Source organism: Molossus molossus, unplaced genomic scaffold (genome assembly GCF_014108415.1).
Source record: "Molossus molossus isolate mMolMol1 unplaced genomic scaffold, mMolMol1.p scaffold_m16_p_14, whole genome shotgun sequence".
Lineage (NCBI taxonomy): Eukaryota > Metazoa > Chordata > Mammalia > Chiroptera > Molossidae > Molossus > Molossus molossus.
Genome location: NW_023425349.1, coordinates 12,222,559 through 12,238,547, shown reverse-complemented (window position 1 = coordinate 12,238,547; position 15,989 = coordinate 12,222,559). Strand labels below are relative to the sequence as shown.

The 15,989-nt window shown below is 41.9% G+C and overlaps 1 protein-coding gene across 1 annotated transcript in view; it reads right to left on the bottom strand.

Annotated features, from left to right (window-relative positions):
* The window catches only part of TTLL11 (tubulin tyrosine ligase like 11), a 205,029-nt gene that overhangs the window by 153,376 nt on the left and 35,664 nt on the right, over window positions 1-15,989 (bottom strand). The window contains exons 2-3 of the mRNA XM_036261723.1: window positions 13,890-13,986; window positions 7,238-7,371 (exon numbers count right to left, since the gene is read on the bottom strand). Coding sequence (XP_036117616.1) covers window positions 7,238-7,371; window positions 13,890-13,986 — 231 coding nt within the window. The remainder of the gene's footprint in view (window positions 1-7,237; window positions 7,372-13,889; window positions 13,987-15,989) is intronic.

The following is a 15,989-nucleotide window of genomic DNA, read 5'->3' as shown; positions in this document are numbered from 1 at the left end:
ATTAAGTATTCTTACCATGTAAATGCAATGAGGGATCATGGAGTGAATCCTGTACCAGAAAAGAACACTAGTAGAACAATAGGAAAAATGCAAATAATTTGTGTAGATAACTTAGTAATATTATACCAATGTTAATTTCCCAGTTTTAGTACTTGTTTAAGATATTAATAATAGGAGAAGCTAGATGATGGGTATATGGGAACTTCACTATATTTGCAACTTTTTTGTAAGTCCAAAATTATTTCAAAACATTTTAAAAACTGAAGGCATTTCCAAACAAAGAAAAGCTAAGAGAATTTGTTACCAGCAGACCTGCATTACAAGAAATATGTTAAAGAAAATTCTTTAAGTTGAAGGAAAATAATACCAGATAGAATTTCAGAGCTACACAAAGCAATGAAGGATTCTGAAAATGTAAATGTATGGGTGTATACAGAAGACATACTAATTTTTTTTTTTTTATCCTCACCCGAGGATATTTTTCCATTTTTTGTACAGATAGAGTGGGAGGGAGAGAGAGGAAGGGAGAGACAGACAGAAACATCGACGTGAAGGGACACATCGAGTGGCTGCCACCCGCACGACCAACCAGGGCCGGGGACAAACTGCAACCGAAGTACGTGCCCTTAGCGGGAACCGAACCTGGGTCTCTCCAGACCGCAGGCCGACGCTCTAACCGCTGAGCCAAACTGGCCAGGGCAAGACATACTAATTTTTCAGTTTCCTTATAAGATAATTGACTTTCAAAGCAAAATAATAATGTATTGTAAGGTTTATAATATAGAAGTATAATATGACAATACCACAAAGGATAAAAGTGGAAACAAGACTATATTGTTGTAAGGTGTTTATATTTCACTCAAAGTTAGAAATACTTAAAGGTAAATGTGATCAATTAAAGATGCATTGTAAACCTCAGATTCTAGGGATAGGACAAAAACTAAAACCATTTTTAAAAGAAGTATAACTCAGAAGCTTAAAGAGAAGATAAAACAAAACACTAAAAATATTCAATTAATCTAAACATATAGAATAAATAGAAAAGAAATAGCAAGGTGGTATACTTGAATCCAAGCATATTCATAATTATATTAAGTGTAAATGGGCTAAACATACCAATTAAAAGGCAGGGGTTGTTAAACTAGATAAAAGACCATAACCCAATAACATGTTGTCAACAAGAAGCACTTTTAAAAAATGTAGATAGGTTAACAGTAAAAGACTAGTAAAAAGATATACCATGCAAATATTAGGCCAAAGAAAGCTAGAGGTACTATATTAATATCAGACAGAGTAGACTTCAGGACAAGGAAAGTTACCTTTTATTTTTATTTATTTATTTTTTATTAATTTTTTTATCCTCACCCGAGGACATTGTTCCACTTTTTTTGTTGTTGTTGTTCAGGTAGAGTGGGAGGGAGAGAGAGGAACAGAGAGAGAGAGAGAGAAACATCGATGTGAAAGGAACACATCGAGTGGCTGCCACCTGCACAACCGACCAGGGCCGGGGACAAACTGCAACCGAGGTACGTGCCCTTAGCGGGAACCGAACCCGAGTCTCTCAGGACCGCAGGCCGACACTCTAACCGCTGAGCCAAACCGGCCAGGGTGGAAAGTTACCTTTTAAAAGAGTCAAATCATCCAACTAATAACAGAGCTTAAAAATATATAAAGCAAAAACTGACATAACTAAAAAGAGAAGTAGACAATCCAAACAAGAGTTGAAATTTCAATCAATGTCAGAACAAGTAGACAGTAAATGAGTAAGGGATATGAGAACAGTACCAAGGACCAACCGACCTAACTGATACTATAGGATGCTATCCCAACAACTCCAGAATACATTTTATTTTCAAATGCACATGAGACATTTACCAAGATAAACAATATATAGGCCATAAGACAGTTTTCAATGAATTTAAATGGGTCAAGTTAATACTGAATATACATTATGTCAACAAAAGTAAATTAGAAATCAGTAACAAACGATACTCAGAAAATTCCAAAATTGTTTAAAAATTAAAAAACACATTTCTAAATAACCCATGGGTCAAAGAAATCTAAAGGGAAATTAGATAGCATTTTGAACTGAATGGTAATGAAAATGTAACATACAAAAATTTCTGAGATGTATCTAAAGCAGTGCTTAGAAGAAAATGTATTGCTCTAATGTTTTAAATCAATGAACTTAGGTTCCTCTTTAAAATAACTTTTTATTTTAGCCCTGGCCAGTTTATCTCAGTGGTTAGAGCATCAGCCCATGGACCAGAGAGTCCTGGGTTCTATTCCTGCTAAGGGCACTTACCTCAGTTGCAGTTCATCCCCGACCCCAACTGCAGATGGCAACCAGTCAATGTGTCTCTCTCACATCGATGTTTCTCTCTCTCTCCCTCCCTCTCTATCTGAAAATAAATGCAAAAATGTCCTCGGGTGAGGATAAAAATGTAATAATAATAAATAAATAAAATAAAATAACTTTTTATTTTAGAAAGAAGATCACACCCAAAAGAAGTAGAAAAAAAATAATAAAAATTAGAAATTGATGATATAGAAAATGGACGAACAAGAGAGAAAATAATAAATCATAAGTTGGTTTGTTGAAAAGAACACCAAAATTAATAAACCTTTAGTTAGACTGATCCTGAATAAAAAAGTAAACACCAATTACTCATATCAGCAATGACATAGGGGAGGATCACTACATATCTCACAGGTGGTAAAAACAAAATAATAAGGGAATACTATTTTTAAACATTTTATGTCAATAACTTTGACAACCTAGATGAAATTGACTACCAGTTCCTGGAAAGACAAATTACGTGTATTTTATTTTACTTTATTATTATTATTATTATTATTATTATTATTACTATTATTTTGTTAATCCTCACCCAAGGATATTTTTCCATTGATTTTTAGATAGAGTGGAAAGGAGGGAGGGAGAGAAAGAGAAACACATCAGTTGGTTGCTTCATGAATGACCCTGACCAGGGCCGGGGATGAAACCTGCAATCCAGGTACATGCCCTTGACCAGGAATCGAACCCATGACCCTTCAGGCTGAGGGCCGATGCTCTAACCTCTGAGAAAACTGGTCAGGGAACCTATATGTATTTTAAAAAATAAAAAAAATATTCCCAGAAAGAAAGTTCCATGCCCAAATTCCTTCAACAGTGAATTCCACCAAACATTTAAGAAAGAAATACCAATATTACACAAAATCTTGAAAAAAATAGAAGAAACATCTGCCAACTCATTTAATGAAGTTTGCCTGATACCAACCCAAACAAAGACATCAAATGCCAATATCTCTCATGCATAAAGACACAGAAATTCCTAACAAAATATCAGCAAGTAAAGTTTAGCAGTATATAAAACAAATAATACATTAGAACCAACCAGGATTTATATCAGGAATGCAAGGTTAGTTTAACGCTTAAAAAATTAATCAGTGTGACTCATAAAATTACCAAAATAAAGAAAAAACCCATATAATCTTCATAGATACTAAAGGCATTTGACAAAATTAAGCATCTACTCATGATGAAAAACTTTCTGCAAACTATAGAAGACACCTTCATCAACCTAATAAAGGGCATCTATGAACAACCTCCAATTAACATCATATGTAACAGTAAAAGGCTGTATGCCTCTCCCCTAAGACTGGAAACAAGGCAAGGATGTCCATTCTAATCACTTCTGTTCAACATTGTATAGAGGTCCTAGCCTAGCACAGTTTAACAGGAAAAAGAAATAAAAAGCACATAGATTACAAAGACAGAAATAACATTTATTCACAAATGAATTAATCACATACAGAGAAAAATCCTAAGAAGTGTACAAAAAAAGAACTTCTAGAACTAATAAGGGTATCTAACAAAGTCATATGATACAAGTTCAAAATTAAAAAATAATTGGATGTTTATAATTAGCAGCAAACAATTGGAAAAATTAAATTCAAAAATGTCATTTATAATAGCATAAAAAAAATGAAAACACGTAGGTGAAACTATAAGACATTGCTGAGATAAACTAAGAAAGGTATAAACAGAGATAAAAGTCACAGATCTGACTCAATATTGTTAAGATGTCCACTGTCTTCTAAACTGATCTGTAGATTCAATGCAACACCAAAGTCCTTGCAGGCTTCTTTTTAGAAATGGGTCAAAGTGATTATAAAATTGATCTGGAAATGCAAAACACCTATAGTAGCCAAAACAATCCTGAAGATAAACAGAGTGGGAAGACTGGCACTACCTGTCTCAAGATGGACTACAAAGCCATAGCTTTATTAGCTGAGAGTAAACACACACATGAATGGGACAAAGTGAAGTCCAGAAATAGACCCAAACATATATGGCTTATTGGTTTTCAACAAAGATACTGAGGTAATTCAACAGAGTAATGACAATGACTTCAATAAAAGGTGATGAAACAGTGACTATCCATATGGAAAAAAGCAAACTTTGACTCTAATCTCATGCCATATACAAAAACTAACTTGAAATGGATCATAAACCTAAATGTAAAAGCTAAAACTAAAATTTCCAGGAAAAAAAAAGTATAAAATCTTTATAACCTCTAATTAGGCAAAGATGTCTTGAATATCAAGCAAAAGCACAAACTATAAAAAAAATTGATACATTTCATCAAAATTAATAGCTATTGTTCAAAAGTCAGTTGAAAATGAAATTCAAGGTTAAGACCAAGTGGGAGAAAATATCCACAATACATATACAAATACATCATAGCACATATACAAAAGACTTGTATGCATAGTATATAAAGAAGTTAAATTTTAAAAATAAAATGCTAATAAAAATGAGCAAAACTTTTGAATAAACACCTGACAAAAAATATTCAAATGGCAAAAAAGCATATGAAAAGATGCCCAACATCTAGACATCAGGGAGGTACAAATTAAAACCATAAAGAGATACAACCACACATCTCTCAGCATGTCTAAAATTCAAAAGACTAGCAATACTAAGTACTGGCAATGATGTGGAACAGATAGGAGTGTAAAGTGGTACAACCACTTTGGAAAACGGTTTTGAAATTTCTTATAAACATACACTTACCATATAATCAACACTCTTCCTTCTGCCCTAGTTTTTATGTACATGATTAGTCATGGCAGTTTCATTCATAACTTCCCCAAACTGGAAATAACCCAAATGCCCATCATTTGGTGAATGGATAAACAAACTGTGGTATAATTTATACAATGGAACACTTCTCACCAATAAAAATACCAACTACTGATACACCCAGTGAACATGGATGAATCTCAAAAACATATTTCCGAGGGAAAAAAGACTAAAAAATGGACATACTATAGGATTCCATTTATATGAATTTCTTGAACAGACAAAACTAATCTATGATGAGAATGCAGATCAGAGGAGACTGCAAAGAGGCCCAGAGGAACTTTTGGGGATGATGGAAACACTCTTCTCGCTTACCTGATTTTGAAGGCACAGTTAGTATCTCATTTAAATTCAGCTCTGTCCCTGGCCCAGTCAAGGGCATGTACCAGGGTTGCAGGTTTGATCCCCGGCCCCAGTCAGGGTCATGCGGGAGCCAACCAGTCGATGTGTCTCTCTCACATCGATGTTTCTCTCTCTACCTCCCTCCTTTCCACTCTTTCTAGAAATCAAAGGAAAAATATCCTCAGGTGAGGATTAATAAAAAATAAATACATAAATAAATTCTGCTTTGCAGAACTGCCACATATAGAGTTGTAGAAATGGGAAGGAAAGGTATTCCATATAGGGAACAGAGCCACAGAAGTGGGAAATTGTGGGGATCAGTATGGGGAATAGCTGATAGTTTATTTTTAAAAATTAACTTAATTGAAACATAATGTGCATGCAATAAAATACACTCATTTTACGTTAATGCTTTGATGAATTTTTAAAAACGTATAGACCCACGTGAGACCATCCCATAGAGATCTTCCTTTCAAAAATTACCACGGCAAGCTTTTTCGTGCTTTATATGTCATAATTTTATTACAAGTTTTATAATTCAATATTAAAACCAAAACAACATGCAGGCAACAAACTAGACAATGAAAAGCACAGACCTTGAAATCAGCTCTAAGTCTAAATCCTACTCCTCAAACAAGTCACTTAATTTCTCATAGCCTCGGTTTCCTTATCTATAAAGTGAGGATACTAATACAATCAATGTTACTGTGTGGATGAAAAGAAATAATGTTAAGTTTCGAGCACAATGCGTGGAACATAGTAGGACCAATAAATGGTGTTAGCCTGATCACAATTTGGTGTTTGTTGGATGGCTACCATCAGAGGTATGAGATGGACCATGGGACCTGCTGACAAAGGCTTTGAAACAATCTTAAATTAAATCTTTAAAAGACTAACCCAAATGGCAATTCTGAAGTTAACTTCCCTACCGGTTCTGTTTCACAATTACTGTGAAAATCCTCAGTATTTCATGCTCAGACACATTGCTTCCATGTGGAATGGGTGATTTGAAAATTGATTCCGGCCCTGGCCGGTTTGGCTCAGCGGTTAGAGCGTCGGCCTGCGGTCCGGAGAGACCCGGGTTCGGTTCCCGCTAAGGGCATGTACCTCGGCTGCAGTTTGTCCCTGGCCCTGGTTGGTCGTGCGGGTGGCAGCCATTCGATGTGTCCCTTTCACATCGATGTTTCTCTCTCTCTCTCTCTCTTCCTCTCTCTCCCTCCCACTCTATCTGTACAAAAAATGGAAAAAAATGTCCTCAGGTGAGGATAAATAAAAAAAAAAAAAAGAAAGAAAATTGATTCGGTAAGGAGGATACTTAAAAGGTGCCCCCGCCCCTAGTTTGTCAGACCTACTTCCTGGCCTTGAAGTGGAGTCTGACCTCTCACATTTCATGCCTTTGTCATCGTGTGCTGGGGAGACCACACCTCCCGGATTCACCGGAACAGTCCCAGTCCTCCTATGGGCTCAGTCACCTGCTTCAGCTCTGGCTCCCTGGCTCCCCAAATGCTGAACCCCTGATGCAGCTCCCCATATCAGCATCAGGACTGTCTCCCCATGTCCAGACCCACTTCTTCAGTTTACCTACCTGTCCCCCTACCTGTTCAACTGGGCAATCTGCCGTGACCGCTGCCAACACCTACTGTGTAGTGTTAAACCTCCCTTGGCCCCAGCTTCCAGCACACAGGACCCAGGGCACGGTTGCAAGCACAACAGAAGTCAAGCGTCATGGGGACGGAGTGCGTCTACCTGAGCAGCAAAGAGCTGGAACTCGTCAGGCAGAATCCATGAGCGAGGGTAGAAGCTGTACTCATCAGGAAAGAGATTCTGCATGATTCTCACTGCTCTGCTCAGAGTAATTTTACGCACCATCTCCGTCATGCCTGGGGAGGAGAGAAGCTGTGAGGTTTTAACAGCAGGGGGCCACCAGCTATAAAGCAGCCATTGTTTGGGACTTTTACAACCACCCACCCGACATATTCACTTTTTCAGACAGAATTAAAAAAAAGGTATGAATTGTTCCCCATGGCGGTGACTGGAGGTTTGGGAAAACCTACTGAAGTTTGAGTAATAGGTAAATTTTTTTTCTTTATAAAAATGAAACATTAATTTGAAGGAATGAGTTTCCACCTAGCTTATTATTCCATTCTTTGTCAGCCCCCTTGATAATGAATAAAGCGAAGCATTTATATCTTACACTTATAACTTAATATCTTTTTAAATCCGGGGCCATCACACATATTTCTGGGATTCCTTCCATCTCATACCCTAGAGGTATTACCTAGTGGACTCTGCTTACATTGTGAGAAGCTTAATTAAGTTGCTTTGTTTTCATCTTTTATTAGTGTTAAAGGTATAATATATATATTATATATTATATATATATACATATATATGTATATACTTTTCAGCATAAAACCTGTCTCTTTGAAATAAGGATAGGAAATGGAAAAGATATCATAGCATAATTTATAGTTTAAGTGGAAAACAATGGAATCCGTAGCTCTTCGGTTCTAAGTACTGACACTGACAACAGTGGACCTTGTTAATTTATCCAGAGGGGACTGCAATGTCTCACTTATAAACCATTGGAAAAGAATGGTGAACTTTTTTTTTGGTCACATCTTTAGTAACTCTGACAAGAGAAGAAATTGAGTGTTTATCTTGGCAAATTTTAAGCAAATTACTGTACATTTTAGCATGCTTATTCCTTAGAGCAAATATCACAGACAACAAAGGAGCCTGGAAATGGCCTTCACCCTGAAAGAGCTGCACAGTTCCATTGCTGACACTAGACATTCGCTGAGCAAAGTTGTTTTTAATAGAAAGTACGTTTCATGTCAGCCTGGTATGTCCGGATGATCACACCTTCCAAATGGGCACAATCAGAACGAACGAGGTTCCTCTCAACTCCCATGCCCAGGAAGCAAAGGGTAAACATTTGAGAAGAAAGGTTCTAATGACCTACTTCTTGCTTCCCTCAGCACATTAAGAAGAGCAATAAATCTAAAGATCGCAGCTTCAAGATGTCAATGCCCAGGTTCTTAGCTCTTGTTTAGAGGATATAGAGAAGGATTAAGTAAGAAATAAAGGAGCTTAAAAAGTACTAATTAACTGCTCTAATGTGGACTCTTTGATATCATAAAATAAATAAACTCATTGAGGACACTGTTCTGAGCTTCCCAAGAAATAAGTATGAATTCGGAAAATTATAGCTATTCTTCTTTTTCCCCTAACAAATTAGAAAGTTTAAGTTCTAAACACCAGAGCTGAACACAAAATACACAAAAACACATTTTCAGCTCTGGGCAACTGCACTGTGCCTGGCAGACGTTTCACTTACAGTTTTAAACCAACCGCTCAGAACCACCTGTCACACAGCACCTCACAAGAGCTGATGCCTCCTGGCCAAGTGCTGGGGGACCGTCTGCATCGCAACGGCTCAGAAGTCCCTCGGCAGGTCAGAAGGACACACAGAGCACAGACAGAGTGCTGAGACCAGAACAATTTGAATGTTCCAGAAACGTTTCGTGAAAATCAAGGTCCAGCAAATAAAGTGAAGATTCATTTTCCGTCTGCAGTGCGATGTGGACCAGTGGCCCCACACCGGCTAGCAGATGTGTTTCCGAGTTTACCTTTGTGTCCGTCTCCAGAAACTTCTCTACTGAAAACAGCCAACTTCGGAAGCACCCCTGCCTTCCCCGGATCCTCCAGCCTGCCGGCTGTAGATGGCTCAGCCCTAACCCCGCCTGCACACCTGTCATCAGAGGGCACCTGTGTGGAACCCCTTGATCCACTGACCACAGAAGCCTTTGTTCCTCCACCACATCTTGGCTGGGTTGCCACCCAGTGCTGCCAGGGAGGATGTCTCCCACCCTTCACTGAACCCCACGAGCCAGCTGCTGGCACCCCCGCCTCTGGCAGTGGCTGAGACAGGTGTGGGGTGAACCATCTTCTCCGTGAGGCTGCAGGAGTAGCTGGCCTTGCAGCAGAGCCGGAGCCCATGATCCCCGAGAACATGTGTGAGTAGGGAGGTCCCTGCCAGGCTCTGCTGGCTCCAGCGTCCACCCTCCTTCTCTGAGCAGCTGCGGCTCCTGAGCCTGTCTGTGCCCCTTCCCTAGGCTCTGGGGCCCATTCTGACCCGAGGTTCAAGCTCTAGGTCTAACCATCAGCTCTCCCCAAGCTTGGAAACAAGGTACTCTTTGACCCCAACTTTGTAGTCCAATTAAATAAGGAGGATTTTAACTGTTCTGAGGTTCCACTGCTTTGTCCCCAAATTTTGGAAGCCTGTCTTTTGCTTCTGGTGCCTGAGCAATGCCTTTGCCTTGTTCTTGCCAATGTTCCCCCTCTGTTCCCACCAAGCCTACCAGGCAGGGGCTGGGGTCCTCCGCCTGTGCTTTCAGTGCCTACTAGCAGGTTCTTTGAGGCTGACTGCCTCTCTGGCTTCTTCACCCGCTCTCTCCCGATGTCCCTGTCTCCGCAATTCCCCTATCGATTGAGAAAACCCCCTAACTCAGGTTGGAGCTTCTCACACCAAGCACTTGCCTCCTGTGACCCCTTCTGGCCTGGGTTCTTCTGTCTGCTACACCAAAGTCTCAAGGCCGGGTGGGTCTCACCCCGTGTGGAGTTACCCAAGAGTTTAACAGCTTACCCAATTTAAAAAACAAAACAACAACAAAAGAACAAAATCAGATCTGAGCTACGTTGGGAGCATTCTTCAGTCCAAATATCATTTATAACAAAAACACATTACAGCTACCTAACAACAAATAGTCCGCTCTGATCCATCCTCTTCTCTCCGTTCCCATCACCGCTGCTAAGCTCACCTTCTTTGCTCGGATGCCACAGCAGACTCAGCTCTCTCTCCTTTGCCCCTCTCGGCCTTCTGCCCACCTCCAATGCACCCCTCCGGCTGGTCTTTCTAAAATCCAAGCTGGCCCATGTCACTCTCTGGCTTAAACATTCCCAGAGGCTTCCTGTGACCTTTTGTACCTTCCTATCACCACTCCGCTCCCCTATTACATGTGACCCTTTTCACTGTCACGGGCCACGTGCCCTCAGCCAGCAAGTGTGCTCTACGCAGGCTACATCTCTGCACGGGCTCTGCTCCGTTTCCGTGAGGTCCAGGCCCGTCCATCCCTGGAGGCTCAGTTCACACGTCAGACCTCCAGGATCTCCCACCCTGCCTGTCCCCAAGCAAACCTGGGGCAGCTCACGTGCCCTCAGTCCAACCCCCACGGCATCCCAAGCTTCCTGGGGCATAGTGCTTATCTCGTGTTACACTCCCCTCTCTGCATGCCTTTCTCCTCCTGCTTGTATCCCCAGCCCAGCCCAGTGCCTGCCAGATGGCTGCCCCCACGGATTCCTCACTGGACCCTCTCCCTCTCTACAGAGAGCCCCCTCCTCAGGGTGGGCTCTCAGGTAGCACCCACCATGTGCTGTCAACATCTCAGACCCTGAAACTCACCAAAAGACTAGTGTTTCTAAGCTAAGAACTGAGAGTTCCAGACTTGCTTAAAGCAGAGACACATCTAAATCAGATTACTTTTATAGAAAGTCTTAATTCAACAGATGAGATACAGTAACATATCTTGAGGGAAATTGCCCATAGAAAAGTGGCTAAAATCTAATGTGCTGACACAAACAGAATAAATGACTTCCATATGCGTAGCTAAAAGTTTCAGTTTATTCAGCGTGGGAAGTGTTTACACTTGCCTGGCACGTCCACCGGGACTTCCTGTAAGTAACGTACAATGCATACAAAATACATTTGTTAAATAATGAGATAGACTGGAGACGGAAGATAGGCTTGGGCGCACGCTGGAGCCAAAGAACAGAAGTTCCCTGATGCCCATTGCGCGGCGCGGGCTTTCAGAGCGGAGGGTGTGGCCTCGCTTTCCCCTGCCCAGAAGTTCCAGGGCCTGTTATGTCGTCAGAGCTCACTAATTGCTGTTAGCAACGTGGGGAATTATATGTTCTAATCATTGTCACATGGACTATGGAAGGGGAGAAACTTGCTTCTTTGGGATGAATCTTTTTGTATCACCTTAAATGAAGCCAGTCCCTCGGGGTATTTTTCTCTGTATTTCTCTTCCTTCTCTTAGCCATTCGATGAGGCAGGAGCAAATGGGAAAATGTAAATGAAGCCTCGCTGGATGATTCAGATCCTAGGAACTCTGTCCTCATTCAGAGTTGTTCTTTTTCTAATTATGCTCTCCTGATATCCCAGGAAGTCCTTTGGTGGCATCAAAAAGTCACCTTTTCTGAGCACCAAGACAGAGAAAATAATAGCTATTCCCTTAGACTATGTGCAGGAACCCTGGCTACAAGCATCGTTCCTGTTCTGTAACAAAGCTCTCTCTCCTCTCTGAGGACAAATTTGACCTCGGGTTAATTTTCTAGCTCTGTTCCCCTGGAAACCAATAAAGGTGGGAAGTTAGCTGTGTTACTAGACAACAAAGCATACGGTTAAAATGACCCGACTGGCAAATTGCATAATTACCTGGTAGGAAGCCAGAGCTCCAGGCTTCCCTGAGTATAGTGATGCTGGTCACTTTGCATGACCCTGGAAGCTATGCTGGGAGTGGCTACATGAGATACTGCCTCCTACGGGTTGTCTATGCCAAGACAGACTTGCATCCACCGATGTGGGTCTTGTCTCTGCACCTGAGCTTTCGCTTGAGGGGCCAGACACTAACCCCGGAGCCTTGCAAAGACTTCACGGGAGCCCTGGCCAGTTTGGCTCAGCAGTAGTTGCAAGTTCGATCCCCAGCCCAGGTTAGGGTCATGAGGGAGGCAACTAATCAATGTGTCTGTCTCACACCGATGTTTCTCTCTCTCTCCCTCTCTCCCTCTCTCCCTCCTTCCTACTCTGTCTGCAAATCAGTGAAAAAATATTCTCTGGTAAGTATTAAAAAAAAAGACTCCACTGGAGAGAAATGCCTGACACTGACCAGCCGCTATTTCCTGCCCTGCACCCTTGCCAGTGAATCTGGGCCACATGTGGCCTGGGGCAGTTTGCGTGCTCAGTGGAAAATCCCCTCGCCTACAAGGCACAACCAGCTCACGTATGGATACTGGGTTTTCTGAGAGGTGTTTTCTTACAGATGTGGCATGGACTGCCCCCAAAATAAATAAATAAACCGATTCGTCTTTTTAAAATAAGCATGTATAATATAATGCTAAGAGAAAACACCTTATATTCAGGCAACTACACTCTCACTGCAACTCTGTAAAAATGATAAACAAATTAAGGTTTGGAAGGAAATATAGAAATACCCACATTGTGGTTTTGTTGAATGAGGTGATGATCTTAAAAAAAAACAAAAAACAAAAACAAAAACACACATTTATTGTTGTATTATAACATGCTTTGAGCAATATGTTAAAATTTCTGAAAACCAGTGGAAATCTCTTTGGCCGATCAGACCCAGCTTAACCAATGTTCCCTTCCCCGGCAAGCCCTCTGCTCACTCATGGTAACTACCCTCTTAGCTTTAACAATAATGAATAGCAATCACAGCAGAAGAGGGTACGAGAGGTTAAAAATGAAATGAAAAGTCACAGAAGGAGGTGGGAGTGGAGCGAGGGGGGATCTAAGATGTTGGCTATGCTGCTTTGGGGGCACGAGTCCCCTTGGAGGGAAGGCTCCCTGGGACGGCGGCCTTGGGTGAAGCAGAGGTTTCTGCCGCCTCTTGTTCCCAGACTGGAGCATTTCGTTTTTAAATGGTGCCTCCAAATGTGATGCTTAAAAAAAATGAAAACTGCTAACCCCATTTCTGTGACACATTCCTAGAATTTCAGTACTTCTGTTTCCTGCAAATTATTTATTTATTTATTTATTTATTTATTTATTTTCTGTATTGATTTTAGAGAGAGAGAGAGGAAGGGAGAGAGAGATAGAAACATCGATGCGAGAGAACATCAATTGGCCGCCTCCTGCATGCCCCCCACTGGGGATCGGGCCCCAACCTGGGCGTGTGCCCTGCCTGGGACTCGAACCAGCAGTCTCTTGGTGCCTGGGTCAGTGCTCAACCACTGAGCCACACCAGCCAGGCAACTGCAAATTATTTAAGTAAAATGGTCTATTTTTTTTTTTTTTTCCATTTTGAGAATATAGTCCCCTCACGGCACCCCCAGGTTATATCTGTAACCAAAAAGGTGAAAACATGTTCTTCCACCAGTGAAATGAGACCAGGGGAGCCTGTCTGTTGATATTTTTGACCCTCCAATCTTTAACTCCCTGGGGGTCAGGCCCTGACTCTCCCAAGGTGACGGCACCGAGGCGGCAATTCCAGGGAAGAGGCCTCGAGCTCGCCCTCAGAGCACGTCATGCTACCGCGGACGGGTGTACCCTGAGGTTCTGGGAACACTGGTAAATGCCAACAACAAGAGTGGATACCTGGAAACTTGTTCACTTGACCGGAGAATATGTCACTGTCGTGAAACGAAACACCATGCCAGTAGATGTCACAGGGCAAGCGGCGGCCCAGAGGGAACTGGAAGAAAGAGAAGAACATGACTAATGACACGAGCAAGAGGAGCAGCGGCCACACTGATGTCGACAGTGTACAAATCCCCAGCACCCCCGGCACACATCACGTGACTCAGCCGTCCCAATAAGCCTGTGCGGTAGCTGAGATTCTCTCCCGTTTACAGGTGAAGAATCAGATTCAGGCAGGTTAAGTAACTTGCTCAGGGCCACAACCAGGCATGGGGGGAGTTCTGATTCTATGTGACAGGCGCCATACTCATGACTTTACAGGTACTTTTTCATTTTAATCCTCATAACTACCTAGAAAGGATTATTCCCATTTTACTGATGAGAAAATTGGGGCTGAGAATGGTAATCTAATATGCCCAAGATCACACAGAGCTGATAAGAGGAGGAATCGGGATCTGAATCCAGGTCTGTCTGGATCTCAAACCGTACTTCTCTTTCTCTGAAAACTACAACTCTTAACCCAGTCCCCAAAGAATGAACTTCATAGTCTCTCTCTCTCTCTCTCCTCTCTCTCTCTCTCTCTCTCTCTCTCTCTCTCTCTCCCCCCCTCTCTCTCCCTCCCTCCCTTCCTCCCTCCCTCTCCCTCCCTCTCTCTCTCTCTCTCTCTCTCTCTCTCTCTCTCTCTCTCTCACACACACACACACACACACACACACACACACACAGTCCACAAGGGCAGGATGCATTCCCAGTGCCTAAAACAGTTCCTGGCATTCAGTAAAGACTTTTTAAATAAATAAGTCAATAAACTAGGAGTGATCATCTGACTCAGATGAGATAACCAGATTCTCCCAGGAATCTGGAAATCAGAGATGCCAGGCAGCCTCGGCTGGCTCTGGACCTGGAAGTGATAAAAAGCCGGAGCCGGGCAGCTGTGCTTGGCTGTGTGCCCCGAGAAGCCAAGGCAGCCAATCTGCAGAGAGAGAGACAAGGAGCAGGTAGAGGCAAAAGTAGAGGTGAGACCGGGTGGTCCTGGAGACACAGCCTGAGTGACCTCGAATCCTAGGGCTTCAAGGTCCTGGACCTAGACCCCCTGAGCCTGGCTGTCCTTCCTGTCCTTGGTCCTGTAAGACAGCCTTGTATCCTTAGAACACATCCGCTTTTTACACAGGCTACAGGGTTTCCCTCGCTGAGACAAACGGGCCTGCTCTTTCTATGACAGCCTTGGTGATCAAATTAATCAAGTTTGGTCAAATTCTGCATTAACCAAATTGTTATCAAAGTTACCAAATTCTGTATTTACCAATGTATTTTTAAAACTGTTACTCACATGAACCTTGTTAAAGGGAAAAGTGAGGCCCTATTAGTTCACATTTAGGACCTACTTGTTTGAAGTCCAGATGAAGAGAAATGCCAACACATTAAATAAACTCATTTGGCTGTGATTTTCCCACTCCAGACTACAGTTAATCCGAATTTTTATCTGCTCCAAGTTAAGAGGGCTGTGTTCCAATGGAAGAACACAGCATTACCAATGAAATGGTGGTGACTCAGTGCTTCCCAGCTATCCCGATTAAGAGGAAGGCAAACAGACACATGCACTTTAAGTCACGCACATTATTTCAAAGCTGTGCCTAAGTGAGGCATATGTTACATACTCTATAGCATTAACTAGTTCTATCGATAATTCATAGCATTTCACTCACTTTCTTTGCACCCAGTGGACAGAAGTTACTAATTCAATAGTCATAAATACAAAGAGATACAATATACGTTATTTTCTTCCAACTGTTTAGTGCTAATGTGGAGAAGGGGGATTAACTTGACCAGGGAGGTATCTCTCAAAAGCAGACCATCTAAGCAAAGTTTTCTGAGACCCAAGTGGCTTTGCAGGTTGAAATGTGGGCCCAACATCTGCTCCGTGTCAGTGGACAACTGATGACTCCTTGTCACCTCATGGTCACCCTTCAATCCTTGCTACCTTCTCACAAAGCAACTCTTCATTCAGAATGCCTCTAGCTCATTTCATTTTGAGAAACTGCCTTTTGTCAAAAAAAA